At 35.1% G+C, this 16,987-nt stretch overlaps 1 protein-coding gene across 4 annotated transcripts in view; it reads left to right on the top strand.

Annotated features, from left to right (window-relative positions):
* Window positions 1–16,987, top strand: part of LOC106883269 (ATPase family AAA domain-containing protein 2) — a 74,076-nt gene that overhangs the window by 45,000 nt on the left and 12,089 nt on the right. For all 4 annotated transcript variants that reach the window (XR_016245204.1, XM_014934212.3, XM_014934211.3 and 1 more), the window contains exons 13-21: window positions 1,387–1,477; window positions 3,912–4,226; window positions 5,594–5,750; window positions 5,997–6,183; window positions 12,471–12,656; window positions 12,752–12,887; window positions 13,600–13,793; window positions 14,194–14,353; window positions 16,191–16,313. Coding sequence is in view for 3 of the 4 variants with exons in the window: in XM_014934212.3 (XP_014789698.1) it covers window positions 1,387–1,477; window positions 3,912–4,226; window positions 5,594–5,750; window positions 5,997–6,183; window positions 12,471–12,656; window positions 12,752–12,887; window positions 13,600–13,793; window positions 14,194–14,353; window positions 16,191–16,313 (1,549 nt within the window). In the remaining variant the exon portion in view is untranslated. The remainder of the gene's footprint in view (window positions 1–1,386; window positions 1,478–3,911; window positions 4,227–5,593; window positions 5,751–5,996; window positions 6,184–12,470; window positions 12,657–12,751; window positions 12,888–13,599; window positions 13,794–14,193; window positions 14,354–16,190; window positions 16,314–16,987) is intronic.

Below are 16,987 nucleotides of genomic sequence, written 5' to 3'. Positions count from 1 at the left end.
ACAGCACTGTTAAGCGTGTTCATTGCCAGAGCAGCTGTCTGGCTTCCGTGCTAGTGGCCCGTAAATAGCACCATTTGTGCGTAATCGTTATCAGCGTTGGCCTCTAGCACTTGTGCTAGTGGCACGTTGGAAAATCATTCGAGCGAGGTCATTGCCAGTGCTGCTGGACTGGCTCCTGTGCAGGTGGCACGTAAAAAACACCATTTTGAACGTGGCCGTTGCCAGTACCGTGTGACTGGCCCTCGTGCCGGTGGCACGTAAAAGCACCCACTACACTTTTGGAATGGTTGGCACTAGGAAGGGCATCCAACTATAGAAACTCTGCCAGATCAGATTGGAGCCTGGTGCAGCCTTCTGACTTGCCAGTCCTCAGTCAAATTGTCGAACCCATGCTAGCATGGAAAGCTGACGTTAAACGATGATGATATATATATATATATATATATATATATACACATATACACATACACACATACACACACACATGTATATATATATATATATATATATATATATATATATATATATATATATATATATACATATATATATATTTGTGTGTGTGTGTGTGTATGTATGTATATAACCTTTCTCTCTCACTTGCTCAATTTGAGTGTACTGGTTTTAGTTCAGAAATAATCGATCCTTGTTTGAATCCTGCATTAAGATTATATTCACATAGCTGATGACTGAAAGATGAAATTTATCAAACTTATTTCCCTTTTATGATGAATTTTTAAAAACTGGTGTACTATCATTGCTAATGAATTAATAAGGTTCATTAATGGTTATAAACAGATTTGAAAATGTAATTAACAGGTCAGGGTTTCAACTTCCTTGACTCATTGCTAGTATCTCATCTAAGACTGAAGATATTTTGATATTGTTTATAATGTGAAGCTGTTATTTAGCAGATGCTCTGCTCTGAGACTTTTGGAATGGATGCCTTTTCGGGGAATTTTTCCTGTACAAAGGAGCTAATGATTTCTATAAGGCATGAAAGAATGGAAATGAAGAACTTGTTGAAGCAGATGAAGCATCACTAATTAAGATAAAAGTTGGAATGTTTACTTGGTTTCTTGAGAACCTACTTGCACCATCAAGTCACTGAACAACTTTTGGTATCTCCCTTTGACAAGTGCCTCTATGTTTGTCATGAAATTGCCTTCCTGAGAATTAATAATTATAAAATATCTGCCAAATGTATTGTTACATTCAAAATGGGAAGAGGAAACAATGAACAAGAGATGAAAGAACCTAGTGAATGTTGATAGCTTGGTTGTAAGGAAAACAGTTTCAATATAGTCCATAAGATTAATGCAATTTAAATTGTACCTATAAATTTATGAATATTAAATTGTATTATTGTTATTTTGAACATTTTAGGCTCGGTCCCAGATTTTCTCTATCATCACTAAAGATTGGAACCCTAAGCTATCAGATGCATTTCTTGAGGAAATTGCTCGAAAGTGTGTTGGTAAGTTTGATGTGATTTAACAGAAAGTTATTTGAATTTCCAATACTTATATTCTTTTTTTAATTATTTTATCTTGAATTTCTACTTTTAGAAGTTTTAAATAAAAGAAACAAAATACTTTAATAAGTTATCACATATTCTGTTGCATCTTTTCTGTAAGTCTTTTCTTCCTAATCTTACTATTTCTTTCAAATATATTCTAGTACTCTCTTGCAGTGTATTTTCACACCATGTGTCACTTAGATTAGCATCTCACTGGATATAATCAGATAATGTATTCAACAGACCATATTCTACTTGTCTCTCTCTCCTCTAATCTAATGAGCTTATTTCACTGCAATACTGTATCACACTTTTGATACCTGTTTCAAAAGTTTATTCTTTCATTCATAGCTATAACCAATTTTTTTATTCTCCATTAGATCCCCAACTCTTTATGTGGGGATGATAATAAAACAAATTTTCATTGCAAAAGTCTGAAAATATAGACATCTGACTCTATTCTTTCTGCTATTGAACTTTTCTCAACAAAAATAATTAACCAGAATGCATCAAAGTTACATAATGCATTCTGGTCAGCTTACAAAACAGTAATCTACTTGGAGAAACATATAAAAGATTGGTCGCTCTGCAATGAAAGTTACCTCACTAAAGTACTGAAACTTCATCAAGTGCTGGTGTCTTGATAAAATACCAGTCCTTGTTTAGATGCTATTCTGCTGCAAGCACTCCTACCAAAAGCTTGGTTCGATGATAAACAGTTTCTTGATACTTCTGTTTGAATTGCATCTTCCTCTGAATTCTTCATTGAATTGTCAGGAGAAGCTGTGGAAAATATTTCCCAGCAGAAAGCTGGTGTCACTTAGTACAGGAGGCTAAACCTGTCAGTAATGCTTTGAAATTCTTCCTTATCACCTGGGAATATAATTCTGTATCTTCCTCTCCTCCAGTTAAAAATGTGTATCCCTCCTCAATAATTGAAGGACTTTGAGAGCCTGACCTGAGACTATTGATTTTTATTTGGGCTAAGAATAGATATTTCCGTAACAACTAACAGTGAATCCTGAGCCTGTGTTTCTTCTTCCTTTCTTCCACCAAACAGCCACTTTATTCTAAACTATGTCAAAATTTACAAGAAATAACAAGAAACTGATATACAAACCACTCAGTTCTTTCTCTCTAATTATCTACAGTAATCCAAGCTGTACTATTCATTTCAATCTCTTTTCAAAAAGTAGTATTCGTGCAGAATTTTCTTTCTCTACTACTCACTTGTATATCAGCAACAAAGACTTCTATTTTGGAAATCTTCCTGGTTCCTTGAAGTTTATCTATTGCCACATCTTGAACACAAGCAGTTGTTTTAGTACCTTGCTTTGTATCATGGCACCCGTTTAGTTGGCCTATAGATTTCTTGTCTCTGAAAATGTAACCAGGTTTCAGATTAATGCAGATTGCTGTTGAGAGAGAGAGAGAAAGCCGTCTTAATCTATGGAAACATTACTGTACACCTTATTCCCAAAAAGGAGCAACCTCTCACAATTCGAACAGCTGACTTATCAATGGAGGCTCCACATGGTTGTTCAACCTACTAAAAATAGCAACCAAATCTTAACTCGGTTACAGTCTTAATGGTGTATCAGTGCTTGCAGCAGAATTGCATCCAAGGTGTTGTTAAACTGAATGGCATGTTAGGTTTGCTTTCTCCATTCAAAAATGGGGACTGTTTTAAAGGACTTAGTCCTAAATTCCTCTTAAAATGTTGGTATGGTCTTTGATCATATCTGTGCAAAGAGAGCTGACTTGGAAACTGAACAATAACATCTCAACAGTAATAGAGGCAGTTGTAAAATCCCTTCCCTTATCTCCTTGAGTGTTTTTTTTTCTATTTCAGAGTTTGGTTATGTCTCCAACACTTTCCATTCTGCATATGGAAGACCTACTTGCTGTTATTTCTTATCACATATGTATGACATTGTCAGACTGCATCTCAGTGTCAGTAAATACAGTTGACTGTCTACAAATCTCATGTGTAACCCACATTAAAGGACTGTTCTTGTACTTGGGATGGTGTTGTTGCTTGTAAGCATATTCTACACCATTGGAAGACCATTTGGCTGATTGGCAATGATTCAATCATCAATTTGGTTCTGTTTCACTGTTTCTTTTCTCTATAATGTCTTCTGCAGGGATAGCACTCAGTATAATACCTCTTCCAAGATCCATAATAATCTAAGTTTTTATTCTAGTTGTTTCCCCACAACACAAGCCATGCATCTAATATTTTGCTTAATCCTTCATTTTGAGACCTCACTGGCTATCTTTACCCACATTTTCCCAACATATTAAAACCAACAGAACTCCAAATTAAATTAACAAAATTTGAGATTTGTTTGAAAAAATTTGTATTCCTTATTTAATTTTTTTGTTGTAGGCTATTGTGGTGCTGATATCAAAGCATTATGTACAGAAGCTGCTTTGATGGCTTTAAGAAGAAGGTATCCTCAGATTTACAATTCCTCAGAAAAACTCCAGTTAGATGTTTCATCAATACACATCTCTGGAATTGATTTTTATCGAGGAATGAAAGTAATTGTTCCCACTGCACAGCGTTCTAATTCAACTCCAAGACATCCATTATCCAAACTTGTGAGACCACTTCTTGAAAACATCTACACCAAGGCACTTTCAATATTGGAGATAATTTTTCCCAATGATTTATCTCAGAGTCATAGTCTTACATTGAAAGGTAATTCAATAATTTTTCTGTTTGAAATTTAATCATATTTCCTTGTATCTGTATATGTTCTCTTTATGATGTTTATCAGCATTATTATTATCTTCCTCTTTATATTGGCATTGGTTAAATTTTTTGCAGTAGTATTTCTCTCTTTGTTTAAGTAGTATTTCTCTCTATTTACTAAGAAAGATTTCTATACAATTGAATTTCTTCGAATTTTTATCAAAAACATTCTTATGAATTATTTCTCCTTTCAAACCTATGAGTTTAAAATGACATAATATGCTTATCTGTTTTGACTAGTGTTTCAAATTTTTATATAATTTCAGCAATACAGAATAAATACTGAAAAAAATAATTTTGTTAGCTTATAGATGTAATATATAATACAGTTCACTTCAATATAATAATTTTTTAATGCATTATCAGATTTTTAGTATATTGTAATAAAACGAATAATAGAATGAATAAAAACTTAAGTATTATGAAATATGATTATACTCAAGGGATCAAAACTTTATATTTGGAAAATTAAGTCATGTGGTGTAGCTGAAAACATTTTATACAGAAATTTATTCATCATTGGAAATACTGCAAGAGAAATATATATTTAAAATATCTATTTCTGAAAACTAGATAATATTTATAGCATAACATCAGTAGACCCCGTTTAAAAAAAATTTCTTTACTGCTGAAAGAAAAGAAAAGAAAAGAAATCTGTTATATTTTGATGAATTTTTCGGTAGATGTCTTTAAAAAAATTTTTTTTTACCTTCACCACACTAATAGAATACAACTTTATGCTTTCTAACTGCTGCTACCACCCTTCTTCTCCTCTATGTATTTATGTATGTATATCGTCATCATCGTTTAGTACCCTCCTTCCATGCTAGCATAGGTTGGACTGTTTGACAGGGAGCTGGTCAGGCAGGAACCTGTATCTTGCTTCTGTGTCTATATATGTATATATTAGGCTATCATTGACTTTACATTGTGGCACATGACGAATCTTCCCTCTGACTTGTGCTCCATCTACTTTGGTGTGCCCAGAACTTGGTTTTGTTCCCCTTTACATCCTGTTACACATCAGCAACTTCTCAAAATGTGTTTTCCCACAACTGTTAGCTTGCAATCGTTGAAGAAGAATATTGACCTTGGTGATCTTGGAAGACCTACGAAGTCGTTCCTGTTGATCAAACCAAATGGTTAGGGTCTGCTGTAGATGCCTACTGTTAAGTTTCATAAAAATTACTTTCATTAGAATATGCATTTTCTTATGTTATTATATAAGTTCTGCTGTGTACTTTTTGTGCATAGCTATATGTTTTTGCTTAATAATTGTTAAAAAAGAAAAGGCAACTTTCAAACACTTTTAGGTTCCTGTGAGAAATCAGCTAAAGTAGATGAAGCTACCGATTACTGGTTTGAAGATGAAGAAGGTCCATGTATATATGAAGCCCCTCGTCAACGTGGTAGAAAGCCTCGAAATTTTGTTCCTGAAAAAATTACAGAATCTTACTTGGATTTTCAAAGGTAATGGAAAATATCTAAATCTAAATATTTCAAATTGAATATTAATTATCGTAACTCATTGAAAGTAGGTTAAGCCAGCATTTGTGTGTGTCTTGATTTGATTTTGATTAATTTTATGTAACTTCTCTATCTTAAACTTATTGTGTGTCATACAATATTTTGATATTTTCAAAAAGTAACTTTTTATTCAAAATCATTATATATGATTTCTTGGTTTACTTTTTTTCCTTCCTTCAATTCTCGTAGTTGTGCCTCCAAGCAGCCATTGACATACCGTCCACGCCTTCTCTTTGCTGGGAAAATAGGCCAAGGACAGTCTGTCCATCTTGCTCCTGCTATCATGCAACACCTAGAGCAAATGCCTGTTTATGTAATTGATTTACCATCACTGTATGCTGCTAGTAACAGGACACCTGAAGAATCTTGCACACAGGTTAGTATATATGAAAGGCATTTATTAAGTGATATTAATGTTGACGTTAAGGATGGTATTAAATTATCTTAATTTGGTTTGGTTTCTTTGATTACCATTTTTTCCTTTTTTTAAGATGATCTACTTGAATTACTGATATTGCAGCTATCTAACTATTGTTATGCTATATATTAAACAGCTGTTACTTTCTTACTTTTATAGACAACATACTTCTTGATACTCACTCTTTCTTCTCTCAAGTAGTCTTCTTTTCCTTTAATACACTTCAAATTTGTTGTCATTTTTTAGCAGTTTCTTTAACTGCCAAGTATGCATTATGCCAAGCTTAAGTTATCAATAGAACTACAACACTCTTTCCAATATCACTTTACGTTCATGTGTTTTTCTATTATAATTATCCCTTATCCTTCATAATTTCTGTATTATGATATCAAAAACAGCTCCCAACTTTCCTAAAACATTTCAAAAGTGTGAAAAATGTTGGCCACTATTGATTGAAAACTCTCTTGTTCCTAGCTGTATTCAATCAGGAATTTCAAAATGCTCCTACTCCAGATACCATCCTTTCCACATTTCATAATCAACTTTAAAATCTTCTTTCACATTATTTATTACTTCAACTGTACATCCACCAACCTCAACTGTTGCATTGCAAATAAGCCTTGTAACACTGTTAGATGCCTGCATCAGAGACTCTTCAAATCTGTGGAACAATAGATGAGTCTTAGACAGTCAGTCTTAGACCACCTTTCAGCCTGTATTGTTACCTTACCCAACAGATTATCACACATTTACAAAGAATATTTTTATCCTTGGAATATCTTCACCTACTTTAACCATTATTATCATCTCTCTTTTTTGTTTTTGGGAGCTTTGATGTTGTAGACGACTGTGCGACCAAGGAGATGGTGATGAAGGAATGGCTCCTTTTAGCGTGTTGCACGGTCGGCACAAATATAAGAAAAAACAAATAGATGGAATGAGTTAAGTGCCAACAAGGAAAGAGAGAGACTCAACGGGTAAAGATGTATAAAAGTAAGGTTTATTGGTAGTCAACCAGAATGTCTGTGAGTGAATGCGACATAACACAATATAAGACAGGCAGTCATGTAAACAAAGAGTGTGTGTGTATACAAATATGTATGTGAATGCAAGAGATACAGAGCATAGTAAACTGTCTATAAATAAGGACATTGTGAAACACCAGTTCATAACTAAGGTGCACAATAGGTTGAGTTCCTGTACCAAGAGGTTATGGCATTGAGTTGGCAGAGCCGTAGTAAGACACGTGTAAGAAGTTGAGGCTTCAATGCTGTGGCCGGTTACTTGGTACAGGAGTTCTCGCAGGTTGAGTTCTGGCTGTTATTTCATGGTGAATCATTTCACACATACAGTGTTGAGAGAAACTGTGCGAGCGCTGTGCACTTAGAGATGTCGGTGTAGACGCTAAGAAACTGGAAGTAACGATGCAGAGGACTGGCTGTTGGTTCTTCAATGGAGTGGAGTAATGTCGTTGCTGGAACTGGCTGGTGCTCTGTGGTCAGCGACTAGACCTCAGAAGGTCTAGAGTCGCGACATACTTTAGTGCAGACGAAGCAAGCTACTTAAGAGGTAAAATCAGCTCAAGCAGGGGTTTCAAAAAACCGTTCCATGTGACCTTATCAAAAGGCAGCGATTGGTTGGTATGCACCCTGGCACAAAATAGAACTAGAGACAAAAGTGCGCCAATACCAATGAATCAGAGTGGTGGACACAACAGGGTCCAAAGATAACTGAGAGAACAGTTTCGCTACAACGTGTTTTTATAATTTTCTGTGTGTATGCAGGCATATGCCATTATGTGTTAGGCTCTTCAACTGTGTACATTTACGTGTTTTCCTATCCTCTATCATAATCATCATCATCATCATCGTTTAACGTCCGCTTTCCATGCTGGCATGGGTTGGACGATTTGACTGAGGACTGACAAGCCAGAAGGCTGCACCAGGCTCCAATCTCATTTGGCAGAGTTTCTACAGCTGGATGCCCTTCCTAATGCCAACCACTCCAGGAGTGTAGTGGGTGCTTTTACGTGCCAGTCACTTGTACTGGCAACGGCCACGTTCAAAATGGTGTTTTTTACGTGCCACCTGCACAGGAGCCAGTCCAGCAGCACTGGCAATGACCTCGCTCGAATGATTTTCCAACGTGCCACTAGCACAAGTGCTAGAAGCCAACGCTGATAATAATTACGCACAAATGGTGCTATTTACGGGCCACTAGCATGGAAGTCAGACAGCTGCTCTGGCAATGAACACGCTTGACAGTGCTGTTAGTGCTCCACTGGCACAGGTGCCAGTCATCGAATATGGTTCAATTACGATTTCACTTGCCCCAACAGGTCTTCGCAAGCAGAGTTTAGTGTCCAATGAAGGAGAGGTTGGCATGGGTGCCAGGCGTCGGATTCGGTTCGATTTTGATTTCAAATTTCAAATTCCAAAATCACTTGCCTCAACAGGTCTTCGCAAGCAGGGTTTTTAGTGTCCAATGAAGTAAAGATACGAATTAGTGAACTGGCTACACTTCTGGCACAGCTTGTGCTCTCACTTGGCTTGCTGGGTCTTCTTACGTACTGCATATTTCCAAAGGTCCAGGTCACTGGTCATTGCCTCGGTGAGGCCTAAAGTTCGAAGGTTGTGCTTCACCACCTCATCCCAGGTCTTCCTGGGTCTACCTCTTCCACAGGTTCCCTCAACTGCTAGGGTGTGGAACTTTTTCACACAGCTATCCTCATCCATTCTTGCCACATGTCCATACCAGCGCAATCGTCTCTCTTGCACACCACAACTGATGCTTCTTAGGTCTAACTTTTCTCTCAAGGTACTTACACTCTGTCAAGTATGCACACTGACATTACACATCCATCGGAGCATACTGGCTTTGTTTCTTGCGAGCTTACGCATGTCCTCAGCAGTCATGGCCAATGTTTCACTGCCATGTAGCATGGCTGTTCGTACACATGCGTCATACAGTCTTCCTTTTACTCTGAGCGAGAGGCCCTTTGTCACCAGCAGAGGTAAGAGCTCTCTAAACTTTGCCCAGGTTATTCTTATTCTAACAGCTACGCTTTCAGTGCACCCTCCCCCGCTACAAACTTGGTCACCTAGGTAGCGGAAGCTATCAACTACTTCTAGTTTTTCTCCCTGGAATGTGGCAAAGGTTGTTTTCCGCACATTCTCAGTGTTTATTGCTCCTGAGCATCTGCCACATACAAAAACTATCTTGCTAGTTAGCCTTCCTTTGATATTGCTGCACCTCTTATGTGTCCATAGCTTACACTGGGTACATCTTATGGAGTTTCTACCTATGCCTTTTCTGCAGATCGAGCAGGGCCATCTACCTGAAGGGGTTTGTGTCTTGTCTACCTTCCTACTTATTAGGACTAGGTTGACTCTAAGGCCCTTCTATTCTAGTCCTTGCTTCCACACCTGAAACTTCTCCTATATTTCATGGTTTGTGTGTACACTCGTGTGTGTGTGCATGTATATGTATGCTCTCTCTCTTTCACTCACACACACACATGGGTGTCGGCTGAAAAGTTCATAGGCTGGCCAAGGTACTGTTATGGAATGTGACCAAGTGAGGTTTATTATTCAACATAGTCCCCCTTGCAGTCCACAAACTCCTTCCATCGGTGTTGCAGCACCTGGATCCCATTGGTGAAAAAGCTTTCATCCTGTTGGTCAAAAATGTCATCAACAGCAGATATGACGTCATCATCACTGCAATACTCGTCCTCAGCGAAGTGGTTTTTCATGTTGGGAAACAGATGATAGTCATGTGGGGTCAGGCCAGAGAGGGTGATCAACTAGTTCAAAGCCATGCACAGTAGCCATTGAGGCCAAGGTCTTGTGTGCTGGAGCATTGCCCTAATGAAACAAGACCCCTTTTATAAATTTTTCTGGGTATTTAGTCTTGATAGCCTTTCGTAGCTGCTTTAGCAAGTTCGCATACTCGTCTCCATTGTTGGTGTGGCCTTTTTGAACATAGTCAATAAACACAATGCCTTTTGCATCCCAAAAGACTCAGGGCATCACCTGCAGACCACACAACCGTGACCTTTGGAGGAGATGAGGAGGGGTGTTTCCACTACATGGATTGTCCCTCTGGCTCAAAGTGATGAAGCCAACACTCATCCTGAGTTAGGAAACCAGCTGGATCTGACTCAATGTCAGAATTTCCTGTGATATAATCAGCTTGCTGTGCTTTTTATCAGGTGTCAGATGTGGCACCCACTGAGAAGAAACCTTCGTTATGCTTAGTTCATTGTGCAGAATATTCTCAACTAGGATATACTAGCAGCATTTGCTATTTGATTTATGGTCAATCGCCTGTCATCCATCAGCATGTGGTAATTGCAGATTGTCCAGACCTTGTGTCATCTTCAAGACTCTCCCTTCTCTTAAATTTAGCTTCCCACTTTTGCACTGTTGATAAAGCTGGAGTGTCATCCCCTAATGTAGCAAGCATATCAGCACGAATGTTCTTGGGGGCTAAACCTTTTTCTGCCGGTACTTGATAAGACCACTTTTGCCAAGTTTTGATAAAACCACAATGCCAAATTTTGCCCATTTTTAAGAGAAGTTGCTACCAGCTACTTTTGAAGTCTTTTTTGAACAGTCAGATATCAGTTTACCTGTAAAGAAACTATGTAGTTATTAATAAGAAGAGTTGAAATTAATGCATGCTCTCCTTTATAGTCAGCTAATGAGCCTTTTCAGCTCACCTATTTTATGTTTTATTTAAAAACTCATTATTGCCCTTTTGTTTTGTTACTGTATCTTATGATCTCTTCCTCCACATCTTGCCATTATTCTCATTGTTTCTCCATCCTTCCAACACCACTGCATTCCCCATTTCTATGCCTCCAGTCTTCCAACATACTTTTCAATTCTTCTTTGAAGGTCCTGATAGAATTTTCTTCTTATAGAACTTATTCTGATTTTTAAATTTTAGCATATACTGCCTGGTATATTTAGGTAGTAAGATAACGTTCTCAGGCGGCACCGACGAAGATGTTAAGACAAGAATAAGTAAGGCAAGGACCGCTTTTCACCTGTTAAAAAAAGTATGGAGCACAAGTGTAATTTCAATAAAGAACAAAATAAAATTTTTTAACACTGACGTAAAAGGGGTGTTATGTTATTGTATGGGGCTGAGACATGGCGAACAACAGTTAAGTCAAATAAGCAAATACAATCATTCATCAACAGATGCTTGCATAGTATACTTAAAATTAGATGGCCCGAACACATAAGCAATATGGAGCTATGGCAAAGAACGAATCAAGTTTCGATTAGGGAACAAATATTTAAGAAAAAGTGGAAGCGGATTGGTAGCACAATTAGAAAGGACACACCAAATGTAGCGAAAAGTGCTTTACAGTGGAATCCGGATGGATATAGAAAGAGGGGTAGGCCTAAGAACTCGTGGCGTAGATCAACACAAAAGGAACTAGAGAAAGGAGGACATTCATGGCAGAGTATAAGTATCAATACAAAACTGTGCTATCTTTTGTGCAAGTTATTTTTTGCTTATTCAGTAACTTAGAATTTGTTGCCATTCGAAAATTTGCATCCACTGGGGCCAGCACCCCAGAACATAACTCATAGACAACACGCTGCATAAATTATTATCTGATAAGCATCTGTCATTTTGGTGTATTGCTTGTGATCAGTTTATTATGGAAACTTACTTTCTCAAGAGAAAATTTTGTATCAGTTAGTTTTCTAGGAGAAACTTTGTCATCAAGAATTTTGATTCACTTCTTCTAAATATACACTTTCTCACATGCACACAAACCTTTTTGTGAACAACTTTTTAACCTTTGTTCTGGAGCTGTTATACTCCATGTATTCTAAATCTTAGCAATTGAAAATATTTTAAGTATGAACATTTTATTTTCCATTTACTCCTATAACAAATTTATGAAAATCTAAAGCTATCTTATAAATTTATATTATTATATTAAGCAGTGAATTATAATCAGTTCCGTTACCTCACATTTGTCTACTTAATATACACAATCTCACTCTGATCATATATATTTTATGTACAAATAAGTGTATTTTTATAATAATATAACCCTTGAAGATTGCCAAGTAAAATACTAATTTTTTCCTTTTTGAAATTCCTTTTGTTATATGGAAATAATTTATTGTCTGTACTTAATATTTAAATTTATAAAGTATAATCTTTTGTTCTTGGGTTTTGCTTTTAATATGCTATTTATTGATTTTGTTTAACAGATATTCTGTGAAGCCAAGAGAACAAGCCCTAGTATATTGTATTTTCCACACATCAATTATTTGTGGAGTGTTTCGAGTGAAACATTGAAAGCTACGTTTTTAACAATGGTCGATGATTTAGATCCTTGTTTACCAATCCTACTTTTAGCCACCAGTGAAGTTCCTTATGATTTTCTTGATGATGATGTGAGTTACTTTTCCTATTTTGAAATATGCATGAAATAAATATATTTATTGTGTATCAATAAAATATAAAACTAGGTTATTACTTTCTTTTTCAGTTGAAAGAACTGTTTGATGATCTAGCAGCTGAGGTTATGCATATGAGTAATCCAACAGAACAAGAACGGCGAGAATTCTTTTCAGATTTGTTGCTGAATCAAGCTGTCAAACCACCAGTCAATAAAAGGCAAAGAAGTATGTTCCACTTTATTGTAGATTCACTAATTTCTGATACATCATTACTATTTATGTATTTATAATCATTTAATTTTAAGCATGTAGCTAATATTGATTATACAGGCATGATAAAATGTACTATACAGACATACTGTATATTAAATCCCTTTATATTGCATTATATTATGGTGTATATAAAAATAAGATGATAAATTAGCCATCTTATAATTTTAATAAAGAATACCACCATATTTAAGTTAATAATATTACTTTATTTAAATAGACAAGACCACCTTATTTTAATACATGAGACTGCTTTATTTTAATTAGAGAAAATACCTAGTTTTGTTTGTTTTGACTCTTATTTAACAATTCATTGAGCATAAGAAGAGTACCCATTTGTAAATCTCTTGCTGGAACAAAACAGCTTGATTGAAAATGTTCAACATTTTTGTGTTACTAAATAGTGCATCAGTCATCACTATTTTCTCATTCATCTTCTATAATTGTATGTGGATACCTGATCTTGCAAATTTGCTTCTTTGTGTACAATATAAAGGATTTAGTCCTTCATATTCACTATTAAGAATATGTCACATTTTTGAGGGGATGGAATTTAAAATTCAAACTGTTTCTTTTACTATTTCCATAGAATGAGTTGTTTATTTCTTCTTTTTTTAAATATCCACTCACATGATTTTATCTTCATTCAATTGTCCATTTATTTCAGCTCGAGTCTTAGAAGAATTACCACGTGCACCACCCCCTGTTCCTCGCAAACTAACAGAAACTGAATTGGCAAAACTTAAAAGCCATGAAGAAGCAACTCTAAGAGAGCTAAGACTCTTCTTAAGAGATATATGGAATAAGCTTGCTAAATGTCGCAAATTTGCTATCTTTATGCGACCAGTTGATATTGAGGATGTAAGTGGTTTTGTTATATTTTCTGAAAAATTTTTGAGTTCATTTTGTTTGTATTTCGAATTTAATGTTTAAAAAAATGTTTCCTGCAGTCAACTATTTTCTATTGAATGTCTTCTTTTGGATTTTGCTTCTCTACTTCATTGTGGTGAAATTTTTTTTATTTTAGAACTTTGTAGATGTGGTGAGCATTAAATCAACCACAAGAATGGATATTAGCATGTAACGCATTGTTTAACAGAACCATATTATATGAATAGAAAGTTTTCAAGTTGTATCAACTCAGGAAATGTCTCTATTTATTAACTTTGAAATTGTTTTTTTTTTTTTTTTTTTTTTTTGACTGCTGTCTTTGTCTTTTTATATCCAATACATGCTAATTCTTCTAGAAATAATGTTATAGGTTCCAGATTATTATGATATTGTGAAGGAACCAATGGATTTGAATTCAATGCTTAAAAAAATTGACAATGAAATGTATCCGACTGCTCAAGAGTTTTTGGATGATATTGACTTAATATGGCGCAATGCTTTGGAATATAATCCAGACAGTGATAGTACAGGTGGGTTCTGATAAGATTTTTATTCTTAAATTAATTTTTTATGAAGGATTTTTGTTTTATAGAGTTTCAATATATTTGGTTTTATTAACTCATTTTGAAATGTTTAGAATCTATTTTATCACTCTCATGATCATGTTGCATCTGTTTTTCCATGTTTGCAGGATTGGGTAGCTTTTCTGAAACTGGATGCCCTCTTATGACAAAAAAAACAAACAAACAAAGATACAAAAACAAACAAGAGTACACATTCACTATGTGTTTTAATAATTGTGAATTTAGATTGGGTTCTTATAACAATTGTAACACTTTTGCTTAGGCCTTTGCAACAGAAAAGATTTTACTTAGGTCTGTGATGGAAGTTTGTTTGAATATTACCATATAAAATAAATTACTAGCTAATATTCATTGAAGATAAATAACAGCATTGTAGTGTAGAAGAAATGTGCTTATTATTGCCTTTTCAACTGAACTGGAGTGCATATAAACCAAGTTACACATAATGTAGAATGACATGATATACTGAAATCTATAAAAGAAAAAAGCTTGCATGGCCACATATTTTCACAGAATATTAGAAATGAATAATGCCAGTTGAGACAACTACATGTACTGACTGTTGGTGAGCTATGCTGCTCCTTTCACATTGTTGAGAAAACAACTGGCATGTGCCATTTATTCATATATATATATATATATATATATATATATATATATATGGACAGGCCTGGCTGTGTGGTAAGACTCTTGCTTCCCCACCACATGGTTCCAAGTTCAGTCCCATTGCATGGCACTTTGGGCAAGTGTCTTCTATTGTACCCCCGGGCTGACCAAAGCCCTTTGAGTGGATTTGGTTGACAGAAACTAAAAGAAGCCCACTGCACACGCCTGTGTGTGTTTTTGTGTCTGTTTGTACGCCTACCACCTCTTAACAAGTAGTGTTAGTGTGTTTATGCCCTCATAACTTAGCCGTTCAATAGAATAAGTACAAGCTGTACAAAAATAAGTACTGGTGTTGATTCATTCAATTAAAAATTTGTTAAGGTGATGCTCCAGCAAGTAAAAGGCTACAGGTGAGTGGACGAAAGAAAGCAACACTCAACAATTGGTTAACTGAGCCTGATGAGCTAGGTTTCTTTAAGTTGCAGGGGCTCAAATCAAACTGTTTTTATCAGTTCAAATATGCTTGAGACCTTCAAACCTGTAAGAAGGCCATTCATTGCATCTTGCCATGGAGAAAAATTATCCCTGTAAACAAAAAGGTATAAACAAACTTAGTTCCAAGTGTCCTCCACCTAGATTCATGGATGCATGCATTTCAAAGAAGTTACCTTCTCATAACAGTAGTAGAAATATTATGCAATCATGCATTTCACCTTATCAGTGTCCTCCAATAAATACAATATATGAAGCTCCAAATACGTACACTTTTCCCTGTTATGCAAATAATAACCAACCTTGCATGTCATAAAATAGCAGACAAAACCCACTTGAGATGTATGTTGCACTTTGCTGTCCCCACTTTTTTGATATATAATTAGAGAAATTTATGTGCATGATGTTACTTTCAAAGAATTTTGGGTGTTTTTTTTTAAATGTTTCTCATTTAAAAGTTGATTTAAAATACAAAAAATCTAATATAAATTATCACTATGCTGTAAAGTGAATTAACAACATTTAATGTGTTAAATTTCATTTTTCTTACATTCTAAAATGTTTGCATACCCTTCTGAATTATTTCATATACTACAAAATAAACATCACTAAATTCTTATTCTGCAGTCACTCTGATAAAAATATATTTTATATTATACTGAAATTCCATATATGTTTTATCTAGGAAAGGCTATTCGTCACCGAGTTTGTGCCCTGAAAGATATGGCGTATGCTGTGGTGAATTCTGAACTTAATCCAGAATTTGCTAAAATGTGCCAAGATATTGTTAACTCCAGAAAGAGAAGAGGCAAGTGTTTTCTAATTATTTATCTATGAGCAGAATGTAAGTGCTTGACTATAAAGTAGTGATGCAGTTTCAATTTTCATTTGAAGCCTAGTTGACACTTCTACTTCATTTAGAATAAAAGTGAATCTCATGATATCCATTTTCCATTCTATTATAAATATGTATAGAACCTTTCTGCCAAAGTGATAAAGATATTAAACCAAACAATGTTTGATTTGAATAATAGCTGATGTGTTAATGTTCTTGTTTACCCCTTCATTACTTTATTTCTATTTCAATTAAATTAATGATAAATTTTGACTGGTTTCATAAAACAATTAAATTTTTCTTAAGTAATGTATTAAAGTGGTGTTTGGAATGCAACAGAAGTTTCTTACATGAACTGAATTTTTGTCTCAAAACCACTCAGATTATTGGTAAAATCAATGAAATGTAGAAAACTTTAGAGTGTATAAACAAGTTATATGTATACCTAAAATAGCCCATGTTACTGACTACAATATATCAAAATGTTTGAAGAAAATAAAGAAATGAATTTCTCTCTCTTACATAGGAATTAACTAATATTGGGTCATCCCATAAATAATGTGGTTTTTTTATACTTCATTTATTTTTCAAAATTAAGATAGACAAAGTTCTTTTTCAATCTAAAATATACTCTCCTTCATTTTCTA

This window comes from Octopus bimaculoides, chromosome 19 (genome assembly GCF_046866305.1).
Source record: "Octopus bimaculoides isolate indiv1 chromosome 19, ASM4686630v1, whole genome shotgun sequence".
NCBI lineage: Eukaryota > Metazoa > Mollusca > Cephalopoda > Octopoda > Octopodidae > Octopus > Octopus bimaculoides.
This window is presented reverse-complemented; position numbering and strand designations above follow the sequence as displayed.